This window comes from Anabrus simplex, chromosome 3, assembly GCF_040414725.1.
Source record: "Anabrus simplex isolate iqAnaSimp1 chromosome 3, ASM4041472v1, whole genome shotgun sequence".
In the NCBI taxonomy this organism is placed as follows: Eukaryota; Metazoa; Arthropoda; class Insecta; order Orthoptera; family Tettigoniidae; genus Anabrus; species Anabrus simplex.
Window position 1 is genome coordinate 463,703,955 of NC_090267.1, and position 13,753 is coordinate 463,717,707.

Genomic DNA, 13,753 nt, shown 5'->3' on the forward strand with positions numbered 1-13,753 from the left:
CTATAGAGGTCGACGCCATAAACAAATAGCATTAAAAAAAAAATGTCTACAGTACATAAATCTCTGCTTTCTTCATAGAATTGTTAATGGTGCTCTTAAATGCACATCTCTGTTACCCATTTCCCATTACATGTTCATCTATGTAGGGTCCAAAATATACCATACTCCAGCAACCCTCCATATTCTATCGTCTTCCCATAACAACAAATGCCCTGCATGGAACTGACATTTAGATACCCTGTCCTCATCAAAACCTAACTCAAAAGTTTACTAAAGGAGTAAGTTTTCAGTTCTATTTTGGCAACCTAGTCAGAACATTATTAGTGACACGGACATTATTATATGTTTTTCCCCTAGTTATTTAATTTATTTGTTATTTATCTTAATTTCTATGTAATGTTTAAATATTAAGTCCCTTCTTTGTTAAATTGTGTTGTTTATTTTTTAATGTTAATATTTTAAATTGTTATATAATAATCAAGAATTTTACCAGATGGAAGCCGATGGTATCAACCAAATCGTGAGCTATATAAACACCAAGAAAATCTCATAGATGCCATCAGAAGAAGGCGACTGGCTTTTTACGGACACCTATCCAGAATGGACTCAAATAGATTATCTCATAGGATCTTTAAGGCTGCTAACAAGGGCAAAGCTACTGGGTTCGTGTGGATGAAGCAAGTGGAGAAGGACCTTTCGGAACTCCACATAAATCAAAACGACATAGCTGATCGGAGTAACTATCATACAACTCTTAAAACTAAATCCTTTGTAACATCCCTCACAGAAGTTACCCACAGACCAAAAGACGAGACCAGGAAATGGTCTGAGGAACGTAAGATTGAATTTAGCCGGAAAATGAAGGACTACTGGGCCATCAGGAAAGCTCGAGGTACCAACAAGAAAACAGCTGCCAAACCAGCCGCTAAGAACACCAATTGTGGCAAACAACGACGATGACTTCAAGAAACAGCTAAAACACAAGCACCGTGGTCCATAGATGGCCCTAACGAATTAAAAAAAAAAATCAGCGTAAAATGGACTACTTCGTACCTGTATCTGATTGCTACTCATCATCATCATCATCATCATCATCTTCCCATTTCTAGCTGACACCGGGTGGGAGCAAATATGATTCCTCTCCACTTTGTTCTGTCGTTCCACCATCCTTCTTCCGACACAATGTTCCAATCCATGTTTCGCTTTCTAATGCTACACTTCACCAAGTCAATCCACTGCATTCTTGGTCTTCCTCGTCCTCTCCTCCCTGTGATCCACCCTTCCAGTGCTTGTCTTGGTAGTCTTACTTCATTCATCCATTCAACATGTCCAAACCATTTCATTCTGTTTTGCTCTAGTTTGTCCTTTAATTTCTGTACTCCCAGTTCTTTCCGTATATCTTCATTTTTTAGTCTGTCTCTCCTCTTTTTTTGTACCATACTTCTCAGGAATATCATTTCAGCTGCTTGTACTCTGTTCTCATCCCTCTGAATCATTGTCCAAGTTTCCGTTGCATATGTCATTATAGGAACATAATAAGCTTTATAGATAACTTCTTTATCCTTCATTGGTATATCCTTGTTCCATATTAGTCCTCTCACCTGTTGATAGAAAGCACTTCCCAGTTGTATTCTACTGTTAATTTCCAAATCTATTCTTCCATCTTCAGGCAGTGCACTTCCCAAATATTTGAAGTGTTTTACTACTTCTAATTTCTTATCTCCCACTTTGATAATTCATTTTCCTTCTTTCTCACCTCTACTTATTACCACTGTTTTTATCTTCAATCCCCATTTTTCAGTATTTTTATTCATTGTGTCTAACTGTTCTTGTACCTCCACTTCATCCTCACCCCAAATCACCACATCATCTGCAAACAACATCACCTTCATCTTCTTCCTACTGTAATCTTTCATTGCTGTCTTCATGATGTCATCCTTCACCATTAAAAACAGTAAGGGTGACAACACACTTCCTTGTTTTAGTCCATTCTCAATTCTAAACCATTCTGATGCCCCTACTGTAGTCTTCACACTACTGTAGCAATCTTAGTGCATTGCTTTTATCATGTTTCTCAATTCCTTGTCAATCCCTCTGTTTATTAGGCATTCCCAAACTTTTGTTCTAGGGATTCTATCATAAGCCTTTTCCAAATCAATAAAGGTCATTATCATATCCTTCCCATATTCCCAATTTTTTTCCATATTTTGTCTCCGGATGAAAACGGGTTCCACTGTTGACTTGCCTCCTCTAAATCCAAATTGTTCTTCTTCTATTTGGCTTTCTACCTTTATTCTAATTATTTTTTCTAGTAATCTTCCATTACTTTGGCAATATGTGAGATGGTTGTGATTTTTTGGTAGTTACCACATATCTTCTTATCTCCTTTCTTGAATATTGGTAATATTATTCCCTTTTTCCAGTCTTCAGGAACATTCTTCTCTCTCCACACCCATCTGAGAAGTCTGTATGTCTGATTACTACTAAATAAATATATTTAATATTTTCACCAAATATAATTTGTATTTCTAATTCTACAGATACCTACTCAATGATATTCTGAATCATATTTCTTTTTTAAACTTTATTTTCATACTTGATAATAAGCTGACTAAATTTCAGGTTGCAGGAGAGATGGATGAATTGTGCAAAAGACGTGGAGTAAACTCCTTCAAGACATTTATGGCCTTCAAAGATATCTGGCAACTTTCGGATGCTGAACTCACCTCAGTTTTCAAGCAATGTCGTAAGCTGGGCGCTATAGCCCTCATACATGCTGAAGACGGTGACTTCATCCATGATGTAAGTATGACAAACACTCTTTATTACCTTTTGTGGGTGAGGTATCTCATGTATATCATAAGAGACAACTAAAAGGTGCTCCCAAGGACTCTTATAGCTTGAGAGCATGGTTTGGCTGCCATGAGACCGCTTGCTGAGTGTGCCAGTGTCCTCGGTTACATTTTACTTATCCGAACCAGATGGTCTTAGGTTTGCGGTGGTTTTCATCTTCACGCCCTTTGTGGCTCTTTCCTTTCTTTTACCAAGATTTTCACTCTTCGATTTGTATTAAGTCCTCCATTTTCCCTCCAATTAGCGATCAGTAGACGTCAGATATACAGTATATGCAATTGTTTATGTTACGGAGTTATCCGTGGAAGTCAGAGGTGAAAGAAGGTGCGGGCTGGAATGGGTCTAACTACAAGTTCGAAAGATGAATTAAAATTTCAACAGAGGTTATATTTTCAAAACTTAACAATGGTGACATAGAATTTTGAGCATACAACAAATAACAACCAGTTAAATCAGGTACACGATCAAGAAGTCCAAAATTAGAGAAAGATTTAACCAGTTTCCACTAGGGGAAATAACAAGGAAAATCAGGTACACTACAACTTTACAAATTCTGGGCTACGAGCCCCAAAGTCTGAGCTCTCAGCTCACAACCACAAATTACCAAAGGGCAGAAAACCCCTTCATTACATGGAGCTCTTGCTCCCACTTAGTAATGTCAAGCCTCCTAGAGGCACCTTCCAAAATACCAGAAAGAGCTGGCCTGCTCTCAATTTTTACAAGCCTATCAAAGGCCACAACAAACCTTACTTCTAACTGCCCTCAAGGCACACTTACAAAGAAACAGGAGTATCATGTACCCAACCTACAGGGCCTTCGCATGAAAAACAAACATCAGGTTAAGTTACTGGCCCAAAGTACAGAAAGGACTGGAGGCGTGAACATGCACTCCTAAATATACATTTTAAAACCTAAGTGGCGCTAGGCTGATACACAGGGACTAATCCCAAGCTATAGAGGTGACTAGTCTGCAAAATAAATTTAACACATTAAGAAGGAAGAGAAAAACGGTTACGAAAACATAGTCACCTCGAATTCCAAAAATGAAGGGGAGCTTGAGAGGGTAAAGCACTCTCTATCCCCGAATTACAGTTAAAGAAATCTGAAGTTTACCAGGAAAAGGGTTTACATGTTTAATAGTTTACATATTAAAGGTTTCAAACCTTCCCCGGGAGTTAAACTGCTGAGCTAGCAAGAAATAAAGATGTTAAGAGGCCATTACCTTGATGAAGAGCTGCTGCCTGAAGAACGGGGCGCTTCCCGCCCCCTGCTACATATCCACACACTAAGCTAGATGTTATTGAAGTGGCCCGGAGACAAGAAAATCAGCAGTTTTTATACCCTCTTGGAAAATTCGAGACCTTTCAGGAATGAGTAGACACACCCACTCAATTTTTATTGGTTGACAGCAAAAACTTATACACAAGGCAATGAAGAAACACCTTATTGGTGGGAAATTAATTACAGAAATTTAGGATTGGTTAAATTCAAAACAGGCGGAAAGAAAACTTAATATTGCCAACCCACAACAGACACAACAAAATTTAGTAAAGACAAAACTTATGAAAACAAAATTTCTTCAAGAAGGTTCATTCCTTTACACCAGAGTGCGTTATCATAGTTCTTGGTAGAGACATCTGTTAGAGTCTGTCCACACTTCTTGATCAATGAAAAATGAAAGCAAATCAAAAACACACAGTGACATCTTCTGATAAACAGTAGAGTTAGTTCAGTTTTTAAAGTTCAGAACTTCTCCTGTAGAGGAGTTTCAATTGGCGCAAGATTTGAACTTGCGTCGTAGAGGTGTACCGCCCGGTACAGTTTATTTTATTTGTTCCTATGCAGAGATTTGAAAACGATTAAGAAGCACATTTTATTGTGTAACTAACTGAATTATGAGATTTCTTTGTGCATATATATTTTTATATATACATATACATATACATATATATTGTCCCCTTCTCCGGGGTCGCTCAGTCGGCAAAACGAGAGTCCCAAAAGGTGGACCGTTCGCAGGGCCGATTTTGCTATTAAGGGACAATTTCACAGAGTTTATATTTTCAGGACCCTTGGTGACTGGATAGGTGACACAATATAAATGAAAATCAGGGCAAATAACAACAACGTTTATTAAAACATAACGGAAACTCAGTCTGGACAAATGCATGAAAAGGGAAAAAAAAAAAAATTTTTAAATACAATGTGACTTTGCAACAAAAGAAATATCTCAATCTTTAATGGCTTGTGAATAAATGAACACGACTATAAGTCCTCGCATGCTTCTGGAGTTAGATTCCATTGCTTCTTCAATGAAACTCCACCCAGTATTTTACTCTGCAACATCGAATGAACCACAAAATTAGCAAAGCTGTCATTTCCCATTATAACTCATGTTTAGTTATTTACAGGTAAAATAATTTTATACATTTTGAAGAAAAATTACTATTAGCTCAGCATTTACTTGTTCGAGGAAATTTCTTGAAAATTCATTCACTCTACCTGTGAAAATCCTCTAACTCATCTTGTCATCATAAAATTCCTTTACAATTTCATTTTAGTGTTGGGAAAATATTTTTACAATTTCTTTGGCATAACTCCCTCTCTCTCGTAGACTACGCTTGACTGTATTCTTTCCTTACTCTATTTAACTTTTCTAAATTACCTAGCATTTCATGGATGGATAGAGCATCATGAGATCCTATACGGAATCAACAACAACAACAATGCTTCACAGTCACCAAAAAAAAAATATACCAGATAAGTTTCCTTGGAATGATATAAGTAAATGACATCAAACAACCCAATTCTATCAACTGGTTAAGTAAATTTTTATCACACAATGAATCTGTAATATTTATTATTATTATTATTATCCAGTCATTTATCTCGTCTTCCTCTTGAGTTTTATTGAAGATCCTTACAATCATCTGACCAGAATAAAAACTCGCTCATGACTGTAGTTATGATGATACAGAAAGCCAAATTTCTCTCTCGAATAATAACTATCACCATCATCAGTGATAAGAGCTCACGAGCCTCGAAACATCTAATAACGATTAAGTCATGTATTATTCATTTCAGTTGTTGAGCCAGAAATAGACCTATTATTAGTAACTAAATTCGTACATCCTCATAAATCATTATCGCCATAATCATTCATTACAATCACTGTGACTCATAATACCTTTTAGGCCCGACATGCACCCTAGTAGTCCCATGTCGTCCATTAATGGCGAATTCCATTATCACAATGACCATACAAGTTTAATCTCAACAACTTTACATTATCCGACCTTTACTATTATTAGCATTATCATTATTATTATCCTATAATGGCTCCTGGATCGTTCTCTCGAAGAATATTTCTTACATTCGTCGTTCACTTTCCCTTCTACCATCAATCACTACACATGACTAACAGGGTTTTAAAACTACGATTTAATTATAGTGTACTCCTACATCTAATCATATCTTCATTTACTATTTTTTTTTTTAAGTTTAATTTATTCTTATTATTACTATTATTATTATCATGATTGTTAGTAGGCCTTACTCCCTTAAAGTCATTTTCGAAGATCATAATCACTCACTCTTGTCGACTCAAGAACAACTGGGATTATTCATCATCACGTCCAAAAATAAAACTATCATTATTCCAAGGAAATGCAAAGATAGAACAATATTGAAATCACAAATCAACGAAGTAAGGAACGCTCTCCCATCACCATTAAATACCAATTACTAAGGAAACTACTTTACTCTACGCCAGAATACAATCTAGTCATCTACTAAAAGAGAAGAAATTTTACAAGGGTACTCATATTTCCGGTGAGAATCCTTGGCGTCGGGATGCTGCTCCAGGCGACGACATCTCTTGCCTCATCTATGGTGGTTTACGGATGTACGAAGTCATCGCGTTGGCGTGCACTCTGGAATTTAGTTCCACATGACTGTAGCTCTATTCAGCGTCTTCCTTTTATTCCAGCAAAGTCCCAGAAAATCTCTCGATTTCCCTCTTGATCGCCGCATCTCGACAACTTGGTTTCCTCGGAGATAGCTGAAACTAAAATATTCTATTAGCACAGGGATCGACACTAGCTATAACTCACTAAGTTATTTTCAACACTTAACTTGGCGCAACGATGTACTTCAGGTCCATTATTACTATAAGCTTCGTCTTCTGAACACATTCATTAAGTTACGATGCGCCTTGGGCTGGCAAATAATAGGGCTGAATATTATGATGATTAAATAAAGGTTAGATTTCCTCTCGTCTATCCACTTGAGATCGTGACTTCCTTTCATAATGCCCAATGGAACATTCCTAAAGCTTCTATGGCAAGAATCGGCTTTAATGAGCACGCTGACTGTCTGTGGTTTAACATTTTCCACCCGGGAGAATGCATGACTGTAGTAAGCTCGCTGGATACTGCGTTGAGCTAACAATGAATTACACTGGCCTTCAAATAATGTAATGATCGTGCCCTACAAGGATTACACTAGTATTCACGTCGTCTGAAAATATTCTTCTTTCCCGTAGAGAATACACGGTTCGACTTCTCGGAAGAAAACCACTGCCCGACGTGCTCTTGGAAAACTGTTCTGGCCGTCGTCTCGTGAAATTTTTTCCTGAACTGTTCTGTCGTTCATACACAAGAACTTCCTTCGACTTCTCCAGAACAATCCTAATATTTCCAGCACTTTCCTCAATTTCTATTGGCTGGTAATCGACCTGCGCCATAGCTCGTCCTTGACCGCTACGAGTGGATTTTATGAAAACATTTCTCCTCCCCTCTGTCGTCTGCTGGTGTCGTGACGTAGCTGCGCTCTGGTCACCCTCGATCAGCTGTTGACCTAGTTTCGGCCGGCTCGCTCTCACACAACTATGTCACAGCTGGTACACGCGCACTCGTAAGCAATGCTCCGTAATAAATATTCCCAGCTTTCCCAAATTAACTGAGGTACCATTTAGACGGGTACAATATATACATACATATCCCCGACTTGGATTTATTGGGCATATATGGAGACTTTCATGTATAGCCTATTGAATATATTGTAACAGATTTTCATGAATGTTCACTCTGAACTTACAATATTCTTGACAACATGAACCTTATCAGAGAAAATTCCTCGAATAGAAGATCTTTCACAAACTCGGCAACTTTTACCTGCTGTGGTAAAATCAAACGAATGAACTCGGCAGCTGAGGAATCCAACCTGGCGTAGTTCACACAATGTCACAGTGCTACACTAGGCTGCCAACCTTGGAACTTAGGTCCGCTTAGTGACAATACCGTTGGGCTGGATTGATTAGGTTCCAGCTAGAGGCAAGACCATTGGGCTGTATTGGTTACGTCCAGCTAGTGACAAGAACATTGGTCTGGATTTATTAGATCCAGCTAGTGACAAGCCTATCGGTATGGTTTGGTGACGTCCAGGTAGTGACAAGACCATTGGTCTGGATTTATTAGGTCCAGCTAGTAACAAGACCATTGGTATGGATTGGTTACGTCCAGCTAGTGACAAAATAATTAATCTGGATTTATTAGGTTCAGCTAGTGACAAGGCCATTGGTATTTATTGATTACATCCAGCTAGTGACAAGCCCATTCGCCTGTATTTATGTCCAGCTAGTGTCAAGACCATTGGTCTGGATTGATTAGGTTCTGGCTAGTGACAAGACCATTTTTTTGGATCAGTTAGGTCTAGCTAGTGACAAAACCATTGGTTGCGTTTCAGCTAGTGACAAGAAGATTCGTCTGGATTGGTTAGATCTGGTTAGTGACAAGACCATCAGGCTGGGGAAAAGCAAAGGGGATCTGGGTGCGTTAGACCCAGGTTTGAGCCATGAAGTAGCCCACAGAGCCTCTAGTAACCCTTGAAACAGTATTGCCTTCTGCCTGTATTGTGATGACTGAAGATCCCTTCAGAGAATCGGCTTTAGATGACCCTACCCACTTGTTTTACCTGAGGATAAAGTTGCTGATTTTGTGCATGGGGTTAACTGACAATTTTCCCCAACATTATTTCTTGCTACTTAGAATTTATGAGTTCGAGTCCACCCGACTAGATCACATACCGTAACGGTGCTGACGTTCAAAGGAAAATGCAGCTGGAGAACTCAGGAGGTGTCACCTGTGAGAATTCACTAATTGTTGACTGAATGGGGACAGTGCAGGTAAACCACCAGCTGAGTAGTTTTTGACCTAATCACGGACTTTTGCAGAAAAAATGGAAAGTGAACTTTCCTTAGAATGGCAGTGCGTACATTGTAAAATAACTTGCCGGGCAGCAATGTTAAGGTTTTGAAGTTTTCCTACCGATACCCAAGAGGGAGATTACTTTTTTCTCTGAGGAGCAAGTGGACTAATGGGCCTTAGGAAGACCTACTGAACCAATAGGAAGTGGCTTTAAATGAACTGCTTAGCAAACGTATTCTAGTGCTCAGCTTCACAAGTCAATGTAAACAGTTTTTATATTGTATGTTTCTTTCATCTATTGGCCGGCGGGTGCACGGTACCTGTGTGCCATTGACCGATGGGTGAAACTCACTGTACTTATGACACTAATATGCATAGGATTGTTAGATCAAGGACCAGCATAGTTCTCCCACAAATTTGATTTTTAAGGAGTGACAATGCCGAAAGAAAAGAGTAGTAGAAGTTTTCTTCAAAAATGCTGGACTGAAGGTGGTATAGATTGCAGTACAGATGGTAATTTTGTAAAGTCTGTGCAAAACAGGTTCGATATTTTGAAAAATTTTCAGCTTATGCTGCACTCTACAGTAATACCTGAGCTCACACATATGCAAAGGGAATGGCTACAAGTAACAAGAAACAAACTTTACTGACAGAAGAATGCTCATCTTCTTCAGCATGGGACAAGTTTACTGCTGATCTATGACAATCTATGATTGTGGCAAATATTGTGTGGAATAAATTGGAAAAACAGTCACTTTCGTGGCTTCATTCCTAAAGAATCTATACTTAGGTAAGGACACTTGGACATGTGCTATATTTCGGTGGTTGAAGAAATACGAGGAGAGCAACATGGTGGTCTGGTTTGGAGAGCTGTAGATAAAACTACGGATGGATGCGGCAGGAACGTATCTGATATGTTAGTCAGGAAACTGTGTGAAGGTAAACCAGAAAACTCCATACCTCATATCATGTGTTAGAAAGAGAAAATAATTTTTCATTACACTTGCTGTGGCTTTCAGGCAGTCATGAAGACCAGTTTTGTGTACTTCTAATAGACGCTGCTAGCTACATCATGAAAACCCTCCCATTGCTAAAAGTGTTACATACTTGAGTGTATTTCCGGAAACTAGGGCACTGTTTGCAGACAAAACTATGTGACATTCTGAAAAGTAATCTGCACTATGAAATCGTAACAGCAATAAGAAAGTATCTGGAAGATGTTATTAGTGATTACCGGAATATACCAGTAACAGTGGCTGGTGTACTCAGCAACAATGAATGCACAGACATAATTTCAATCTATGGAGAATCTGGAATATGCAGCGCCATACATTCTACTTATAAGTGTTTCGCATGCAATAATGATGAATGGGATACCTAATAACTGATTTTCACTGGGGTATTTCAGCCTGCAGGTTACTTACGTCAGAATATGAAGAGATAACAACCGGATGACCGTTCGCTGCATGTTCCTCAACGATATCCGTCTAGCGCAACCCCTTGCGTTAGTAAGCCTCGTTTTCGAATGCTATGTAATAGGCTGGTATTTGATAAAGTAACACTACAGTTGCTGTCAACATATTGACAATGGCTGGTGTATTCAGTAACGATGAATGCACAGGCGAAGACAGAAGTTCCAGTTAAACCCTTCCCCCGTGAAGCTGATGGTCATTGTGGTTTAGGATGTCAGAAGCACGATTGAGTGTCACTTCGTTCCACATCGTACAACGGTGACAGCAACGTACTACAGAACCTTCCTTCAGAGCGCACCATTATGGACAAGTGCCCGGATCTTCTCAACTGTGTCCTCCTTCTCCATGACAACGCCAGAGCGCATGCAGCAAAGATTGTGAGGAGGCAGCTTAAGCGCTGGGGGTGGGAAGTACTGGAACATCCGCCATACTCACCGGATCTGTTCCCCTGCGATATTGACCTCATCCCCAAAAGTGAAAGAACCATTGTGTGGAAGACAGTTTGAGACAAGAGAGGACATTGCCAGTGCTGTGAAACATGAGACTGGAAAATTCAGGCACGATGAGGCAACCGGTATACAATGTCTCCCGCATTGTTGGCAACATGTTGTAGGCAATCTAAGGGACTACTCTGAGGGTTTACCATAAAAGTTACTGTATTCTCTGAGGATAAACATTATGTAGCACAAGGATATCTTTACTAACAGTTTCCTCACTTTATATTCTACACCTGGTAAAACTACTCGGTGTTATTCATACATTCCACAGCACCTCAAGCTCCCCACTCCCATCTCTATATTTCCATTCATGCGGAAAAAATTAGTTGCTATGACTTAAGCCCCAACCCTCGTGGTTGCTATCTATATGGTGTAAATAATACTTGTTAGCTTGTATTTCTAGAATCAGAGGAAAATACTGGCACTGGGTTTCAAAGGCCCTGAGGGCCACCTACTGTCCCGTCCAGAGGATGCAGAAGCTGAGGCCATAGGCAGAGCTTGTCATATTGCTTGTCAGGTGAGTTAGTATATTGAGTTGTAAAACTTATGAATGTTTTCCTCGACAGAAAACTAAATAATAATCATGCCTTTTAACAGAGGTGCCAAATATTACGCATTATCCGTAATTATTACGGATTTCACTTCACGATTACGGCTTTACGGTAAAAGGGGATATTATTACAAAAAAGTGACAATGTCACTAAAAAATAATCATCTACAAGAGGAAAGCAGGAAAAGTGAATCCTTTCAAGCATTACTTGTCAACCCTTGTTTCAGCGCTTATGAATTGGCAACGATACTTTGATCATCACTTCCTTTTCTACCCGTGAGCGCTGAAAATTCACTGTGATTGAAAGAACTCTTCACCCTTGTAAAAGCTTAGGTAATATTGCATTTCCAATATTTAGTGTATCTGACAGTGTTGATAGGAAAAATCAGAGGGAATTCAGGTCTACATTAAGTACATCTACACTGGAAACTCTTATGGTTCAGAAGGCGTTATTCCACCACAGGGGGAAGGATGCTTCGAGAAAAACTACACTGAAAAGCAGCTGCTGAGTGCAAAATAAGCTACAAAGAATGTTTTATGACAGAACTAACTGCTAGTGTGCAAATTTTGTTGTGAAATATGAAATACTTCTGAATGCTGTCGGGAAGGGCAAAGGGAATGTCGTTAATGAGACAGTAGGAGATACTTTGAATTTAACTTGAAATTGTTTGGTGGGGAGGGGGATTACTGAAAACCCACTTCAAAGGTTGGCACCTCTGTTTTAAGAAAAGTGGGTACTGTATGTCCATATACATGTATCTTCTATTTGATATTTTAGTCTTTGGGTGATTTTGCAGACAAAATGCAGCAAAAGGCTTATTTCTAAATAACTTATTCAAAATAAAATAAAAAAAATAAAAAAACACCTCTTCTCACCAAGTTAATATTCCAACTCCGAGTGCTTGAAACAATTCAACTTCTAAAGGTCTGCACTAGTAGGCTAATCTGACACTGCTTTATACTTCTTTCAACTAACATGGTATTTCAAGCTCTGTTAGATCCCAAGTTTCTACCACTTCAATGATTGTGAGAGGGGGTGGTAGAATAATATCCACGGTATCCCATGCCTGTCGTAAGAGGTGACTAAAAGGGACACCAAGAGCATGGGTTGGTGCCCACGGGGCCCTGGCATTGTTTACACTTACTTGTGCCAGGCTCCTCACTTTTCATCTATCCTATCCAACCTCCGTTCTAACTTGGGAGCATGGGTTGGCGACCACGGGGCCCTGGCATTGTTTACACTTACTTGTGCCAGGCTCCTCACTTTTCACCTATCCTATCTGACCTCCGTTCTAACTTGGGAGCATGGGTTGGTGACCACGAGGCCCTGGCATTGTTTACACTTACTTGTGCCAGGCTCCTCACTTTTCACCTATCCTATCTGACCTCCGTTCTAACTTGGGAGCATGGGTTGGTGACCACGAGGCCCTGGCATTGTTTACACTTACTTGTGCCAGGAATACAGTATAATACGACCCTCGTAGAATTTAAAACTTATCAGGCATCCGATGATAATAGCTAGCCTCTAAATGGAGAGAAGGAGTTTCATCATGAGTGAGGTCATAGATATTATTTACTATCCAAAGTGAAAGTACAATAATAATTTAAATGCATCTACCAAACAGATACACAGCATGCCTTCAAATAAATAACCTAACTGATTTTATTCCCGGTAAGCATGATTCGATTGCTGGTGAGTTGATCAGATAATTTAAACCCAAGCAACCACAAGCCATAGATTATCCACCTTAACTCTGTATTATATTAGAAATGTTTCTAAAGCACCTCTTAAAACATAACAGTGAAAACTGTAATTCATTACGTACAGTCCAAAAATATTTGAGGTCGTAGGCCTAACTCTTGATTGTATCCTGACTAAATACATGAACTGCAATGGATGTAAATAACTTATTCCTTACAACGTAAATTGAAAATGACATGGATTTCACCCTCTTTCTTTCATTATTTTCTGCCTCCATTTCAAACTCAAGTATCACCGCAGTGATCAAGAGTGTCTGGGAGAACTTGGCCCAACCTTCATGGCTTGTGATGTAACCACAACATCGCCTGCCTGCCCGCCCACTTACAGTGCTGGGCATCCACGTGAAGGAATGCCCAGCATGAGCATCTCTGGTGTAGACGAAAAAGAAAGTTTCCATGTTGGAAGGCACGATTTAC

At 39.3% G+C, this 13,753-nt stretch overlaps 1 protein-coding gene across 4 annotated transcripts in view; it reads left to right on the forward strand.

The window, feature by feature from the left end:
* Window positions 1-13,753, forward strand: part of LOC136867439 (dihydropyrimidinase) — a 110,698-nt gene that overhangs the window by 37,474 nt on the left and 59,471 nt on the right. For all 4 annotated transcript variants that reach the window (XR_010859687.2, XR_011017988.1, XR_011017989.1 and 1 more), the window contains 2 exons: window positions 2,623-2,802; window positions 11,429-11,542. Coding sequence is in view for 1 of the 4 variants with exons in the window: in XM_067144645.2 (XP_067000746.2) it covers window positions 2,623-2,802; window positions 11,429-11,542 (294 nt within the window). In the remaining 3 variants the exon portion in view is untranslated. The remainder of the gene's footprint in view (window positions 1-2,622; window positions 2,803-11,428; window positions 11,543-13,753) is intronic.